Source organism: Physcomitrium patens, chromosome 7 (assembly GCF_059467195.1).
Source record: "Physcomitrium patens ecotype Gransden chromosome 7, ASM5946719v1, whole genome shotgun sequence".
Lineage (NCBI taxonomy): Eukaryota > Viridiplantae > Streptophyta > Bryopsida > Funariales > Funariaceae > Physcomitrium > Physcomitrium patens.
The window spans coordinates 17,494,296-17,508,570 of NC_143416.1; the positions used below are offsets into that span (position 1 = coordinate 17,494,296).

The 14,275-nt window shown below is 35.0% G+C and overlaps 1 protein-coding gene across 6 annotated transcripts; it reads left to right on the top strand.

Annotated features, from left to right (window-relative positions):
• Positions 1-6,345: 6,345 nt before the first annotated feature.
• Positions 6,346-13,316, top strand: LOC112285207 (transcription factor E2FA). Of its 6 annotated transcripts, none has more exons than XM_024525868.3 (15): positions 6,346-7,316; positions 8,389-8,504; positions 8,887-9,067; positions 9,464-9,523; positions 9,728-9,813; positions 10,058-10,146; positions 10,342-10,396; positions 10,546-10,598; positions 10,775-10,825; positions 11,035-11,083; positions 11,287-11,352; positions 11,481-11,557; positions 11,695-11,962; positions 12,307-12,373; positions 12,549-13,316. In XM_024525868.3, exons 2-15 carry the CDS (start codon positions 8,409-8,411, stop codon positions 12,671-12,673), a joined length of 1,323 nt encoding a protein of 440 aa, XP_024381636.1. In that variant the 5' UTR covers positions 6,346-7,316; positions 8,389-8,408; the 3' UTR covers positions 12,674-13,316. The 6 variants fall into 6 exon arrangements, with proteins under 6 accessions (XP_024381636.1, XP_090108331.1, XP_024381634.1 ...); XM_090252205.1 differs by having other exon boundaries at positions 6,839-7,316; positions 8,705-9,067; XM_024525866.3 differs by having other exon boundaries at positions 6,850-7,463.
• Positions 13,317-14,275: the final 959 nt, after the last annotated feature.

Consider the following 14,275-nt stretch of genomic DNA (forward strand, 5'->3'; position numbering starts at 1 on the left):
AGAGATAAAGTGTGAAAAAGCCATGACATACACTAAATCATATGTTTATTTTGATTTTAGATATAGTAGCTCAAATCTTTATTGTAATAATTAAAATTATTATTAAAAAAATAAATAATTAATAAATTGGTTGATAAAAATTAAAAATTAAAAACTAAAAATGATTCTTCAAAGTCAATCTAATGCAAATTTTATAAAAAAATATTATTTATGCTATGCAAAAAATACGTGCATTGTACTTCATCTTTTCCTTTTATGTCATTTTAGCTGATTTTTTTAAGTAGAAAACTAAGCAATAGAGGTTTCTTTCTAATTTCAACTAGTCAAAAGTTTAGAAAGTTGTGGCATCTTGACTTCTCTCCTAAAAAATAATTAAATATCTTAGTTTTATAATTTTGGATGCTACATGATTATTTAAAAATACTACTATATAAAACTTAATATTAACAAGAAGAATTGTATTCTTATTGTAAAAACCCAAAACAAAGTATCTAATATTATCCAAAGTAAAATTTTAAAATTACAAAATATAAAATATATAGTTATTATTTACGAATTTATTTTTTATCATATGAGTGATTAATAGCTAAAGTCTTTACAATATTTAATAGAATCTACTCTAATAGTATACAAAGGAGTTAATAATTGATCAATTTAGATAGAATATTTACACAAGTAAAATAAAATTAGCCAAAAATAAATATTTTAATAGAAAGTTGTAAGCACTAATAAGACATTAATTTATAAATAATATGCTACCAGTTACGTTATTTGAGTTTTCTATAGTATTTGCAAAGCTCTAATATCAGTCTTAAGCTGAATTTAGATTTTTGTAATTAGAATATCATATTTGAATTAATAAGGTGACTTTTTGAAATTATAAAGTAATCAGAATATGTCAAAACTTGTGTAACAAGGGTGTCATAGTTTATTATTTATGAGTAGACTTGCAATTGATTTCAATGCAATTTCAAGACAATTTGTGTGTAATTAGCACTAATCTTTTGAATAAGTGATTGAGTTTGAATTAAAAAGAAAAAACCAATGGTAGAATAATTAATTGGAATATTTGAGAACTTATGTAATAAGAGTGTCATAGTTAGTTGTTAATGTAAAGTCTTATAGCTGATTTTAATGCAATTCAAAGGTAATGTAGCATTAATATTTTGAATATGCGATTAATTTTGAGTTAAAAAGATGAAACTAATGGTAGTATAATTAATAATTGACAAGGTTTTAATATCAAAATTCGAATTATGATCTATTGGAGCAAAGATAATATCGTAATATGTGTAGAATTGATTGTATTGTTATAAAAAATGATTAAATGTTTCACAAGTGTCTACATGTGATTAATTTGGGAAATGATATTTTAATTAGAATATTTTTTCTTAGTTCAAATTTATAATTATTAATTATATAAAAAAATCTAATAAGAGTATTCTAATCTTGATTGAAAAGATGAATATTATTAAAAAATCAAACTAAAAAACTTTCATCCACTAGTATTATAAATAGACCATTAGACAAGAGACAACAAAAAAAGTATAAAGAACAATTAATACAAATATTAAAATGAAAACATTATCAAAGTGATACTAGAAAAGATGGCATTCAATATGAAATTATAAAAATATTTAATTTGATTATCAAACCTATATTATAAAAGAAGTTAATAAATAAATAATCAAATTAGGCATAAGAGTTAATTAATTTTTTTAATAAACATCTATAAATAACAAAATAATTGTTGTAATATATTAAAAGTCATTGATAATTTTTAAAAGTTATAAATAATGAATCAATTAAAGAATTTTATATTACAATGGAAGCTCAAGAATGTAAAAGATGTAATAGAAGATATATTAGATGAATGCCATATCAACCTTAGCATAGATGCAAAAGTAGCAAATAATGCAATAATTGAAGTTTTGATATATAGAATGTACTAAGAAAAAGGTAACTACAATGAATAGTTATTATATATATTGAATCATATAGACTTACAATATAACAAATATTATAGTGTAGAATTTATAATACATGTTGATAAAAACATGTTATTACTAGTCTTTTATTATTATTCGATTGATTCAAATATAATAAGAAAATTGATATGAATTAATTAAAGATTAATTTTAGACTTCTTTGGTGAATAAACTAATAGTTTAAAATATATATATATATATATATATATATATAATATATATAATATATATAAAAAAAAACTATGACAATAGAATAAAAATTTAAAAGATATAAATTATATCAAAAAATAATTTTATTTAGCTATAATTACAAAAAAACAAAATCTTGACCAAGAGTATGTGTATTGTATATTATTTTATTAATGTATTTTTCATATTTTATCACAAATTATGATCCAAAATAGATTTCTTTTGATTTTTTTTTTTAGATTATAGAGTGGCTATTTATTTTTCTAAAATGGTTCTTTTTATGTTACTATTTATTATTGATATAAAAATTAAAATATGTACATATAGAGGTTATATGTGGTCAACTTTTATTTTGTAATTGGTTTAGTTGAAAATTTATAATCCTTAAATAGATTAAATATCTCTTAAATAAATAGACTTTTATTAATGGATGTACATGATTTTAGATTTAAAAATTTTACTATGAAAAAAATATATTATTATTAATATAAAAATATAATTTGAATTAAAAGAGACTGAGGTTTATGCTAAAATAGATCTATAAAATACATACAATCTAGTGCATATCAAAGAAGGAAATACTTAGAAGACTACATTTTGAACTAGATTTGGTTATTTCTAATACAATGTCATATTTTTTGGATTTAAAGATCCTTCAAAAAAAATTGATAAATAATATATATTTTATTTATTATTTTATTTTATTATTTTATTTTTAAAATATTTCCTATGCATTCTAAGATTATAGAAGAATATGATCAATATGCTTGCCTTGTATTAAATGAACTAAGAAATATAAGGTTATATACCAAAATCAAATATATATATATATATATATATATATATATATATATATTACACAACTAAAGTGGAATTTTTTGGATTATATTATTATAAATATAAACTTAGAAATGGATTTTAATAAAGTATAAGTTTTTTTTAGATTCAAACATAAAAACCATACATGGTGTTTATCACTTTTTAGAATTTTCATAACTACTATTGGATATTTGTTAAACACTTCTTATAAGTTATTAATCTACTTACACAATGAACTTGTGAAAAAAAAAAATTAGAATCAAATGATTTGCTAAGAAATCACTGTTAATTTTGTAGATTTATAAATACCTATTTGTTATATCATAGGTTGAAACAAAGATCATAATACTTACAAATTTATAAAAAATGAATGATAAATTTAAATTATATAAATATTTTTGTTTATATACAATTTTCATTACATGTCTTTTACATTAAAATATTGTTACAAAGCAGTATCTAATAAGTTCCTTAAATATGAATGTATCTATAAACAATTTATGTTTCAAAATTTCAAAAATATTTCTTTCATACTTTAAAATTTAATATATTAATAATTCCTTTGTATTTTATTATAAGGTTTAGTATTTTGTGAATTTGTTTCAATAAAGAAGTATTGTGTGTGTATGTGTGTGTATATATATATATATATATATATATATATTAAATCAATAGTTGATGATAATTTTAGGTAATTCAACATGTTCTCATAGTAATTTTTTTAAAAAAATTAGAAATTTATATTTGGATTTTATGGAGTTCAATCATTAACATGGTATGCAACAAAGGCTAAAATTATTTTAAACCATCTTCTTACCAACAAAATTCCATGATTATTAAATTGATCACATGGTTATATACCACAAAAATTGATGTTGATATTTTTGGATTTTACATCCATATAAAAGCTAAAGACCAAATAAAATAATGAATGATCATGTAGCATTATTGCATGAGCTCGATTACCATTTATTTGGAGACCAATGCACAATAGCTAAAAACAAAAACAAATCTTTGCATGCATTTGTTGAAAAATACTATCTTTTTTCATCTTTAACCCAATAATGCAATGAAAGATTGGCATACATAGTGGTTAATAATACCTTCGCCTAAAAACGTTTAAGCAAATCTCGTAGTAACATATTCTTTTTATTATTATTTATTCGATTTATGGTTCACTAGAAATGGGCACAGTGTGAACAGAAACAGTTTTGAGCCCGAAATTTGTGTTCCCCTTTGAAGGGAACGCGATATAGGGGAAGAACGCCCACATTATTCGAGGAGAGCGAAGGCCTCCAATCTTTTGCTTTTGAAAAACGTAACTTTTCGGTTTAAAAAAAGCAAGTGGAGGGAAAGATTCTGGGTTCGGACCCGAACGCCAAACCTCAGGACCGGGTGACCCCCACCTATTTAACGGGCGACCTACTTTCATATAGCGGGTGACCCTCTCCTGGTCATATACCCCGCAACGTCCCGTCCCAAATTGGAAATGGGGTCCGGTCCGTGATACCGGGTCCCATTCCAGGCTCAGGACGGGTCCTGGAATTCAAACTCAGGTGTCGTGTAGCGCTTGGGGACTCCGCCAGTGGCACCCCGTTTTTTATGAATGGAGGAAGGGAATCCACCCTAAATACTCCCCTTTCTCTTTTTGTCACATGGGTTTATTAATATAATTATTTATTTATTTTCCTCCATTTTTCCATGTGGAAAACAACTTTGAATTGGGTTAATTGGATGAGATGAGATTTCTTTGGTTATTTATAATACACTCATTTTGGTGGTAGAATGTGATGCATAAGGGATTTACATTGTTGTATGCATCGCAACTTATGTATAAAAGAGAAAAAGAAAAAATAGAGAATGTGAAGGTTATAAGGCATGATTTGTATCTTATTATGGAGCATGAAATCAAAATTATGGTGATTCTACAGATGACATATGTTTGTATTTATTTAGCATAGCACATTTTAGAAGATTTCAAAAGATTTTTAACTTAGATTTCTTTTCTGGTCTTAATCAACACAGTAATCATAATGCAATGAATGTTGTTTTTGAAGGACCGTTTTTTAAAGTATTATGTTCTACAATTATGTATATTTTTCATGAAAGCAAAGCTGAGCTTTTCATGAAATCGTTTCTTTTAAAACTGATTACATAGTTTGACTACTTTCTAAAATTGCAAAGAAATTAGTCAGCCATGTAGTTTTCAAAGGTGTTAAAATTTTAATTGGTAAATACTACATATATGATATATATATATATATATATATATATATATATATTTATATATTGGTACATAAAGTTTGGTTATATTTTGCATTGATTATTTTATTATCATTGTTACCAGTACAAATTTTGTTAATTGTTTAAAAATTTGGAATGCAAAAATGGATGTCCAATGGAGCATAAATAATATAAAGTAAAAAGTAAAATTAAAAAATAAATTTCAAATAGTCTTTGGGGTTACAGAATACCACTAAGTCTAACAAATATAATCAATCTTTTAGGTATCTGCAAGGAGAAGAATGATTGTAACAATATAACAAATCTTGATTTTCATTCAAAATCAAAATGGCAGTTCATAAAAGAATAAAAAATGAAAAATAAATTTTGTAGAGAGTGCTTGGGTGGAATAAAATCTAGTTTAAAGTCTCGATTTTTTTCATTTGAAGAATCACAAAATGCTCAATTTGATTTGAATTTATTAAAACATTCTAAAAAAATTTACGGAACATGTATAGAGAAATATCATAATTGATATATAGTTTCTGATAACGGGAATTGAGTTATATATATTTTATCTAATTAGACACTCTTTACTTATTCTGTTCAATGAAATAAAGTTTTCTATTAGTTGTCTTCTTTTTTTCATAGTTTTAAGATTCGTTTACCACATAAGAATCATTTGCACAAAATCAACTAAATTTGTAATTTTGGACGGGCACAAATGCAAACGTTTGTATTTCAAACTTTTCATATCAAAGAACCTCTTTAAAAATAATACACTTGTTTTAATTCACAAAGATATGCTAAATTCATCAATTATCAAAATCAGTCATTCCTACTGTGCATATCTGTGAAACCTTTTGCTGAAACGATTGTGGACAAAACCCACTTTACGAGAATAAATACAACACAACATTCTTCTATTCACTTGCTTTTCCATGTGTTAAGGTCTAAATTCATGACAATCATGTTCAACAAACTCTGTAATGCAGAGTGATTCCGTTTTTTTGTAGTACTGCATGAGAAAATCGTGAAAGAAACAAACAAGCGGAATTGGGTGGCCCGGAAATGCCGAATGTTCTGCTCGGAGTGAGTGTGGGTGTATTATTTTGCAGTCACCACCATTTCGTAGATCCTGTGTGCAGATTCCCACGCAATAGTCGCCGAGATCGGTCCGGAATGCGTTGCCATTTCCTGCATTGTGGGTTGTTGTTGTGTTTCGCTTCTGTTTCCGAATGTTTGCCGGAGTGGGGATGATGAGTGGGTGAGAGTTGCATTGCTTGAGCTTCAAAGCTTTTTGAGGTTTGCCGGAATCGGTTGACTTTGGGTTAGCGAGCTAATCAAGGGCGGTGCAAAAATACCAAAGGATTCGGCCTCGGGTTGTGGAAAAATAGGAAGCACGAGGTTTACATTGACTTGTCCCACAAACGAGAATCCATTGCGGTAGAATCTGAGCGACGAGCTCATAGGTCGAGGACTGAATTTAGAAGCCACGGGCAAGATAAGCCCCAAGACCCAGCCAACAACCATCGCCAGCGCGCACGCGCGCCGGGCTCCGAACGCGGGCGGGTATCTGTGGTATCGATGGGGAGGGAGGGAGAGGGTGTCACGTCCTCGCTGCGGTCCAGGCACCACCGCTAAGAACGAAGAAAGACAAGAAAGACAAGGCGAGAAAGAAAGGTTGAACGGGGGTCGAGAGGTGGAGTCGTCGTAGTGTCAGCAGTAGTCATCCCAACTGTCGCGATGTGTTGATGGTTGATGAGGAACGAGGACGAGGCCATGACAGTGAAAGCCGGGCTTTCTGGATATGACGGAAGCCCGCCCAATCCCCCCCCCCAGCCCCCGCTACAAAAGCCTCTCGCATTCGCTTCCACGCGACCTTCCCTCCCTTTTCTCGTTTGGACCGTGTTGCAAATTCACGCATCGCGCCAGCATTCATAATCAAACCATTGCATTCATTGCAATAATTGCAGAAATTGGATCTCGTCGACGACGGGCAATACCCACAGCTCTGGACAGTGCTGCCACCTGCGCACCTCGCAGACAAATATGTCGCGCCATCATCGTCGTTGACATCATCTCGGTTGTTGTCGGGTGAGAAGCAATATAGTTGCACACAGTCGTCGTCGTTGTCGTCGTGGGACAATGACTGCTGTCGTCGTCAAGCCGTGGACGTAGTTCTCTTGAGGAGGCTTTGATCACCAGGTTGGCGAGAGTTCGATTGTTTGGATTTTGGGCGGGGTGAGTGACTTGATCTCGGGATTCGAGAGTGGCTTTGTTGTGGGCTTGGCGTTTTGATGAGCGTCGAGGTGCGGGGTGGATTTCTTCTGGGGACTTCTTGGTTTTGGTTGGAGATGCAGCAGGGACCAATTTCGTGTGGGGATGTAAATGTTCAGTGTGAGAGTTCAGGTTTTTTTTTGGGGTTAAGGAGGGCGGTATTGGGTTGAAAGAAGGAGGGCTAGTGTGTTGTGAAGCGGAATGGAGGCGTCGGGAGAGACGAGGGGATGTTTGAAGCTTTTTTGGGGTGGTAGAAGTTGGGAACTCAGTTTGTTGGACTTGGGGGCATGCCAGTTGCTTCTTGATACCCCTCGCTGGTTTGCGCTTTGGGTTGTGGCTATTGTGACTTGGCCTTTAACGTGTTGGAAGTAATTTTGTGGGACGAACAAAGGTTTTTGTTTTTATGGACATTCGAATTGATCAAGAGTTTATGTCACCCCTCTAGTATCAATCTGGGAAGTCCTTCATTTGAGCTAGAGACTCGTGAAGATTCTTGAGGTTTCTCGCTTGCCGTGCCTGCACACCTTGTAATATGTGCCATCTCAACCTGTGCTCTGTTCGAGTAGATCAATGCCTAGTACGCGTGCTGGGCTCTCGTAGTTCTCGCATCTCCTCTGCAGGTCATGTCGTTTGTTTCATTTCAAGCATGTTGAATTTGGGCATAATGCGCTTGCAGTTCTCTCTCTTCTTTTCTCAATTTGTGGCACAGGAGCAATGGTGTTAATTGCAATATATGTGCTGTCAGCCTGTGAATGTTGAAAGGAAATTCCCCATGGAGTGTCTCTTTTAGCTTTCTTCTGGATTGATTATCCTACATTTGATGCTACGTGTGAGAAAGACGCATGATACGCTGTCGGCCTTGACGCACTGAAACCTGTTTCCTATCCAGGGTGGAGGAGCGATGTAACGATGACCAATCAACAGGCGCTCACATGGAAGGAGACCCTGCATTCAGGGAGGCCTAAGATTGAGTCCAGCGAGATCAACGACCTTCTGTACTCAAATGTATGTCTTCTCAACGTTCCTCGAATGGTCATGTCTGTTTTTGAAAAGCAGCATGGACATTTCTTACATCTTCATTGTTTACAATAGTGATGTGAGGGAAGCAGTTGTAGCATTCATCTTTCTTGGCATTCCTCAGCTCTTCGGTATCTCATGCGGGTGTGTTGACATTCCACTTACTTGCATGTTATACCTTTTCATAGGCGAGGTCTTCAACCGCAGCTGTGGAGGCGTCCTTGATTCTCAATTCAATTCTGATCTCCAGTGTGTAGGTCATGTTTTAGAGACCCTGGAACCTTCAGCACGTTCCCCCCTACGATTTCCTACGTAGGAATCGATTGTTGACTTATAAAATTTGTTTCCCTCGATGTCATTGCCTTACCAGATGAAGCGGAGGAATAAGTCCGAAGAAAGACACGAAGTGGAGATGAATGGGTGGAATGAATACGTGAATTCTGATCTTAGCCCTGCTCCAACTCCCTCAGGTCCACGAGCGAGAGTCAGCCGGCCCAAGGCAGGGAAGCAGGCGAAAAACTGCCCTTTGACCCCAAGACCTTTAGGGGCTGGTAGGACATGATTCCGCAAAGCTTCTTTGTTGATGTTAAGGTCTAAAGGTGTAAAATATGCATTCCAATACAGCACATGCTGTGACTAATCGATTTACACTGCATACCAATGTGTATAACTATGTTTTTGTTTTTTTTATTTTGTTTATCCTCATTTGCGACCTGTTGACGAGTGAACAATTTAAGCAGCTCGATATGGTGGAGCGATTCTGCTAGATTGAGTTGGGGCAGAATCAACCTGTAGTCGTGAAGCGTTTCCTGAAGTTGCGTTTAAGATTAGGATGGGCAATGGTGTCTCACGCCATGTAGCAAGATTACTAATCCCTGCACAAACAAGTCGATGTAGTCTAAGGCAGAAGCCTCTCGAATTCTTTTTGACTCTTCGACGATTTGTAGGTTCTCCTACAAGCAGCGCACCAACCCCAACAAGCACTTGTCGCTACGACAGTTCACTGGGTATGACAACCTTGCTCCTTTAACACGTCATAGTTTTTCATCATGCCGATTCCAGGTTACTTAATGAAACCTAAGACAGCTCGTGCTGTCACGAAATTTTACGTGTATGAAGTTGATAAACAGGTCATGACTTTGGGGGGTTTTGAAGAAGGGAGCATCTTAGTGCCTCGCCCTTGCTTCTAATCTGATGTCCTGGTTACCCAGGTCTCCTGACAAAGAAGTTTATCGACCTTATTAAGCAAGCAGACGATGGTGTCTTGGATCTGAACAAGGCCGCAGATACTTTGCATGTTAGCGTTCTGCCCGGTTTTCCCTTAGATTTAACCATAGAGATTCAATTCTGATATTTAATCGTGAGTTAAGATTGCTGCAATAATGTTGATTGCCACTAGCATTATGGTCAATTTGTACTTTACTTTTCTGATATGTAGCGCAATAATGTGTTTGTATTTCTTTAAAAATGCATTAACTCATCTTTCATATTTACATTCTGATGGCCTACAATGCTGGGAATTTTACTATTTATTTCATCAGGTACAAAAGAGAAGAATATATGACATCACCAATGTGTTAGAAGGGATTGGGTTAATTGAGAAGAAGCTGAAAAACCGGATTAGATGGAAGTCAGTAAATTCGTCTACTTCCTCAATGCAACAATCTTACTAGACTATTGCAAGTTTATGACTGCATGCTTTAAAATAGAGTACGAATTTAACGTTCAGTGACAAAAGATTAGCAGTGACAAATCTTCGAATTAAAAATAGCATCTACTGCACGTAAGAAATATGTGTCATTGCTTGTGCTGGTTTTGGATGCAGGAGTCTTGGAATGGTACGAGCTGCTGACACCACACATGGTGCAGGAGGGCTACAGGTACGTATTTTCTAGGTGTTGAAGTTCCGTCTGTTTCTGGTTAATGCTGCAATATATTCTAGAATAGAGCCTCATGGACATGAGCACATGGTGCCTTTAGGGCAATGTCGTCTGTAACTCTTAATCGGCAATCTTCTGCTTTGATGTAGGCTGAGGTGAAGGACCTTTACAGTGAAGAGAAAAAGCTTGATGAGAGTATCAGGTATTTCACTATTCTACATGCATTTTTTTCCAGTTCGTATTGTACATCGTCATTGCCATTTTTGAGTCTTGGCACGGAACAGATTGTAGTTTGTTTGTTTGTTTGTTTGTTTGTTTGTTTTTTTAATTTCTTTTATTCTGTTATTTTATTTTATTTTATTTTTGGGTGACTTGAAGTGAAATGAGGGAGCAATTAAGGAGCTTAAGTGAAGATGATCACAACAAACAGTAAGACGTTTCCGTGTATGTTAGGTGTTATCAGCAGCATTGAAGGTTGATAAGGATTGTAGCTGCATCTTTCATTTCTCTCCATCGTATGTGTCGAGAATCTTATCCCCTCATCTGAGAAATGCCTTTGTAGACCCTGTGCAGTCGTAACCTAATGAATCTAGATTGAATGAGATGTTGAAATCTGAGAACTCGGCCTTTTCGTGCAGATGGCTTTATGTTACTGAAGATGACATAAAAAATCTGCCATGTTTTCAGGTGAACACACTACTTGCTTTCGACGCATCTTAATTCTTTTCTTAGAGATTTGTGCAGATTAATCGTTCTCCATCTCTCTTCTAAATGTATGATTTTGTGTTGATTTTCGTTAGCTCCTCGGAACTAGTCTTTTTCTGCTGCTTTCTGCAAGTTCTGCTTTAGTTCAAAGTTACTGAATATGTTCGTAATCTGGGCGTCGGCAGAATGAAACGCTTATTGCTATTAAGGCTCCTCTTGGGACCACTTTGGAAGTGCCAGATCCAGATGAGGTATTCGTTTTCTTTAGTTAAGAAAATATCTATTTCTAACTGTTAATATTATTTCAAATCATGATTAATTACATCTGTTTGGGACCTGCTGATACCATGTTATTTATTTATTTATTTATATTTCACAGGCAGTGGAATACCCTCACAGGCGTTTTCAGATTTTGCTTCGCAGCACTATGGGACCCATTGATGTATACCTTGTCAGGTTAGTGCTGTTCTTGCCTTGGCGCATATTCCTTCCGATTGACCATCAGTAAAGTGAATTCAGAGTCAACAAAACTTTTTGCAAATGAAACTAATAAAGACGTTATCCATCAATTTGTGTTCTTTTGCCTGATGTAGCCGCTTTGAAGGAAAGTTTGAGGAGATGAACTCCTCTGAGATGTCTATAGAGGTTGGGCAGTCCGTTCCTCAGGCGGCTGGTGCATCTTCCCCTGCTGATGCTATGAGTCACGAAGAAATTGTATCAATGGTGCCAGATATAGGCTACGACTTGACAAATTTGGAGTCTCCAGGCAGTCATGAACCAGCATCCCAGAGCTCTGGCCCCACCAATTCTCATCCTGAGTTAGCGGGTGGGATCATGAGAACAGCGCCTGCAGAAGTCACTGTAAGTTGTTTGATGACATGTATACAAACGGCACTGCTTGATTAGGAAGGTGGTGTCATCTGTCTCATGTCCGAGTAATGTGCCTCAAGGTGTCAAGTATTCCCACTTCATTAATCAGTCGCAAATGCCAAAGATGTATGTCGCAAGTAGATAGCTGCTCGTATATCTCCTACTTTATTGCATGTTCGGTAATAGAAAACAATTCCTGAAGTCGTGACTATTTCTCTTAATTTTTTTAACTTCTATCGGTCTATCCTGGCTTAGGTGATTAGCTTTTATCTTTTAAAACTACTTCATAGAAACTATTGACCTTATCGTTGGACAATTTTGAGTTTGAATTTCAGACGGACACAGACTACTGGCTGCTATCGGACGCTGGTGTTGGCATCTCAGACATGTGGAGAACTGATCGTATCCTTGAACTTATTTTTTGTCGTTGCTAAGCTTGAGTTGTCTTGACCAAATGCCCATTGAATCTTGTCCTTTGTTTGTTTCGGTAAGCTATCTTAGTTTCTGCATTACCACGGTCTTTTTAACCTGAATATCTTAGTTGAGCATACATGTACACCTTGACCTATTTCTATAGAGTCGAATGGTATGTGGGATGACGTAATGAGACTCAATTCAGAATTTGGGATTGAGAACATCGGTTCTCCAAGACCTCACACTCCGCCATCTAGCAATGTCCTGGAAGTTGTTCCAGTTAGTTGAGCACGGACACCTGTCGAATCTACAAGGCTGGTTCTGGTCCTAAATTCATGTTCTGTGAGGCATGGTGTTGATGGGAGATCCAACTCTCTCCGCAAAGGTTCGATGATTATCTTGCTTGATAATACTTCAACAGCGTCCCACAAACATTTACACTCAGAAGGCCTCAAATATTTCGTGAGAAACAGTTGCTGCACTTGTGCTTAAAGTCTTCAATCCTCGGAAATGTGCCAAATTCGGGGCTTGTGCATGTTGGTTTCAGCTTTTTTAAGCTGAGAAAACAGTTTTCCAGCCGCTCAATTTATTGTGGCGTGATGCTAGAGGTATTGTTTCGGATCATCTTTCCTACCATCAGAATGAAGACATGGTCCTATTAGATGGAAAGATTGGCATTTGGCATGTATTTATCATTTGTATAAACTAAATGAGTCCATTCTGTGTAAGGTGCTTTCCTCACAGAGTACAGAGGTCCTGCCCGAAGAAAGTCATTTCTTCTTGATTCTTTGAGAAAATTCCGGCTGCTTTGGCTTTGAACTTGCCAGATTTAGGGCAGTTGGACGTAAATTTCCTGATTTTATCGTGCGTAGTGGAGGCATAATGTGTGAAAAAATCTTTTAGTGTAAACAATCTTGTTCATGCTCTGATACCTCCATTCCAAGGTCAAGGTTGAGGTAAGACAGCGCTAATGTGTAAATGTTGCCTATCGCTGTCATGGTCTACTTGAGTATTGGTTTTCTCGTTGGAAGTTTTTCTATGTAGCATTCTAGTATGCATTTATGTGTTTTAGAATCTGGAAGTAGAGAATTTGTTGGGTCATGAGTATCTCTTTGGAGACGAGGTCTGCTTATTGAAAACTTGCATTCTGCAGTGTATCCCTGTTGGTTGTAGTGTCAAGTCCGAAGCGTAAGACGACCCTGCTGTGCTGACAACGAAATTTGTACGTCTGTGTTTGCACTTTCTAATAAAATAGTGCTGTAAGAGAGTACCACATCAGTGTGGCGACAGGTTGAAGCGGTTCTCCAATGTTTTACATGTCCAGTTCCATCTCTATCTTTAGGTATTCTCCCCCATTGTTTTGCTCAGGAAATGTTGGGAGCGGCATATGATTGTGGCCGAAGTGTTGTAATGAATTTCAGTTAACCTGGAAGAAGCAGGTTTGAGGTATGTCATACAACACAAGATCCAACTTCAGAAACACTATGGTGTACTGTATTTTGGATATCAATGCATACACAGAAGAGTGGCAATCATTGTAATGATCAATTTGAGAAGTGAACCTAGGTGTCACAAATTCTAGCGAGCGCTGAGTTCACTTTGATTTAGCAACATTTGTCTTGGATGAATAACAGTATCATCTATGATAATGAACCATGTACTGTAATAGCACTAACCCGATTACTTTGTCCTAGAGCAATTAATACGATGAAGCTTTGCTTGTACTCGACTTCACACTACTCAATCAGAAACCTTGCATAACAAATTTCTGCAGCACCATCATTCTAAATTCGGGAGACATCCACTTAAGCTGCTATCGCAAGGTGCTGTGCCTCACCCAGTACAGAGTTCTTGGGTTCATGTAATGCTTATTTACATCAAAGTGCAGAA

Coding starts and splice junctions, on each gene's coding strand:
- LOC112285207 (XM_073535525.2), top strand. CDS start 8,032: ATGTGCCATCTCAACCTGTGCTCTGTTCGAGTAGATCAATGCCTAGTA. Junction 10,599..10,774: donor AAGCTTGATGAGAGTATCAG/GTATTTCACTAT, acceptor GGTGACTTGAAG/TGAAATGAGGGAGCAATTAA. Junction 11,084..11,286: donor AAAATCTGCCATGTTTTCAG/GTGAACACACTA, acceptor GGGCGTCGGCAG/AATGAAACGCTTATTGCTAT.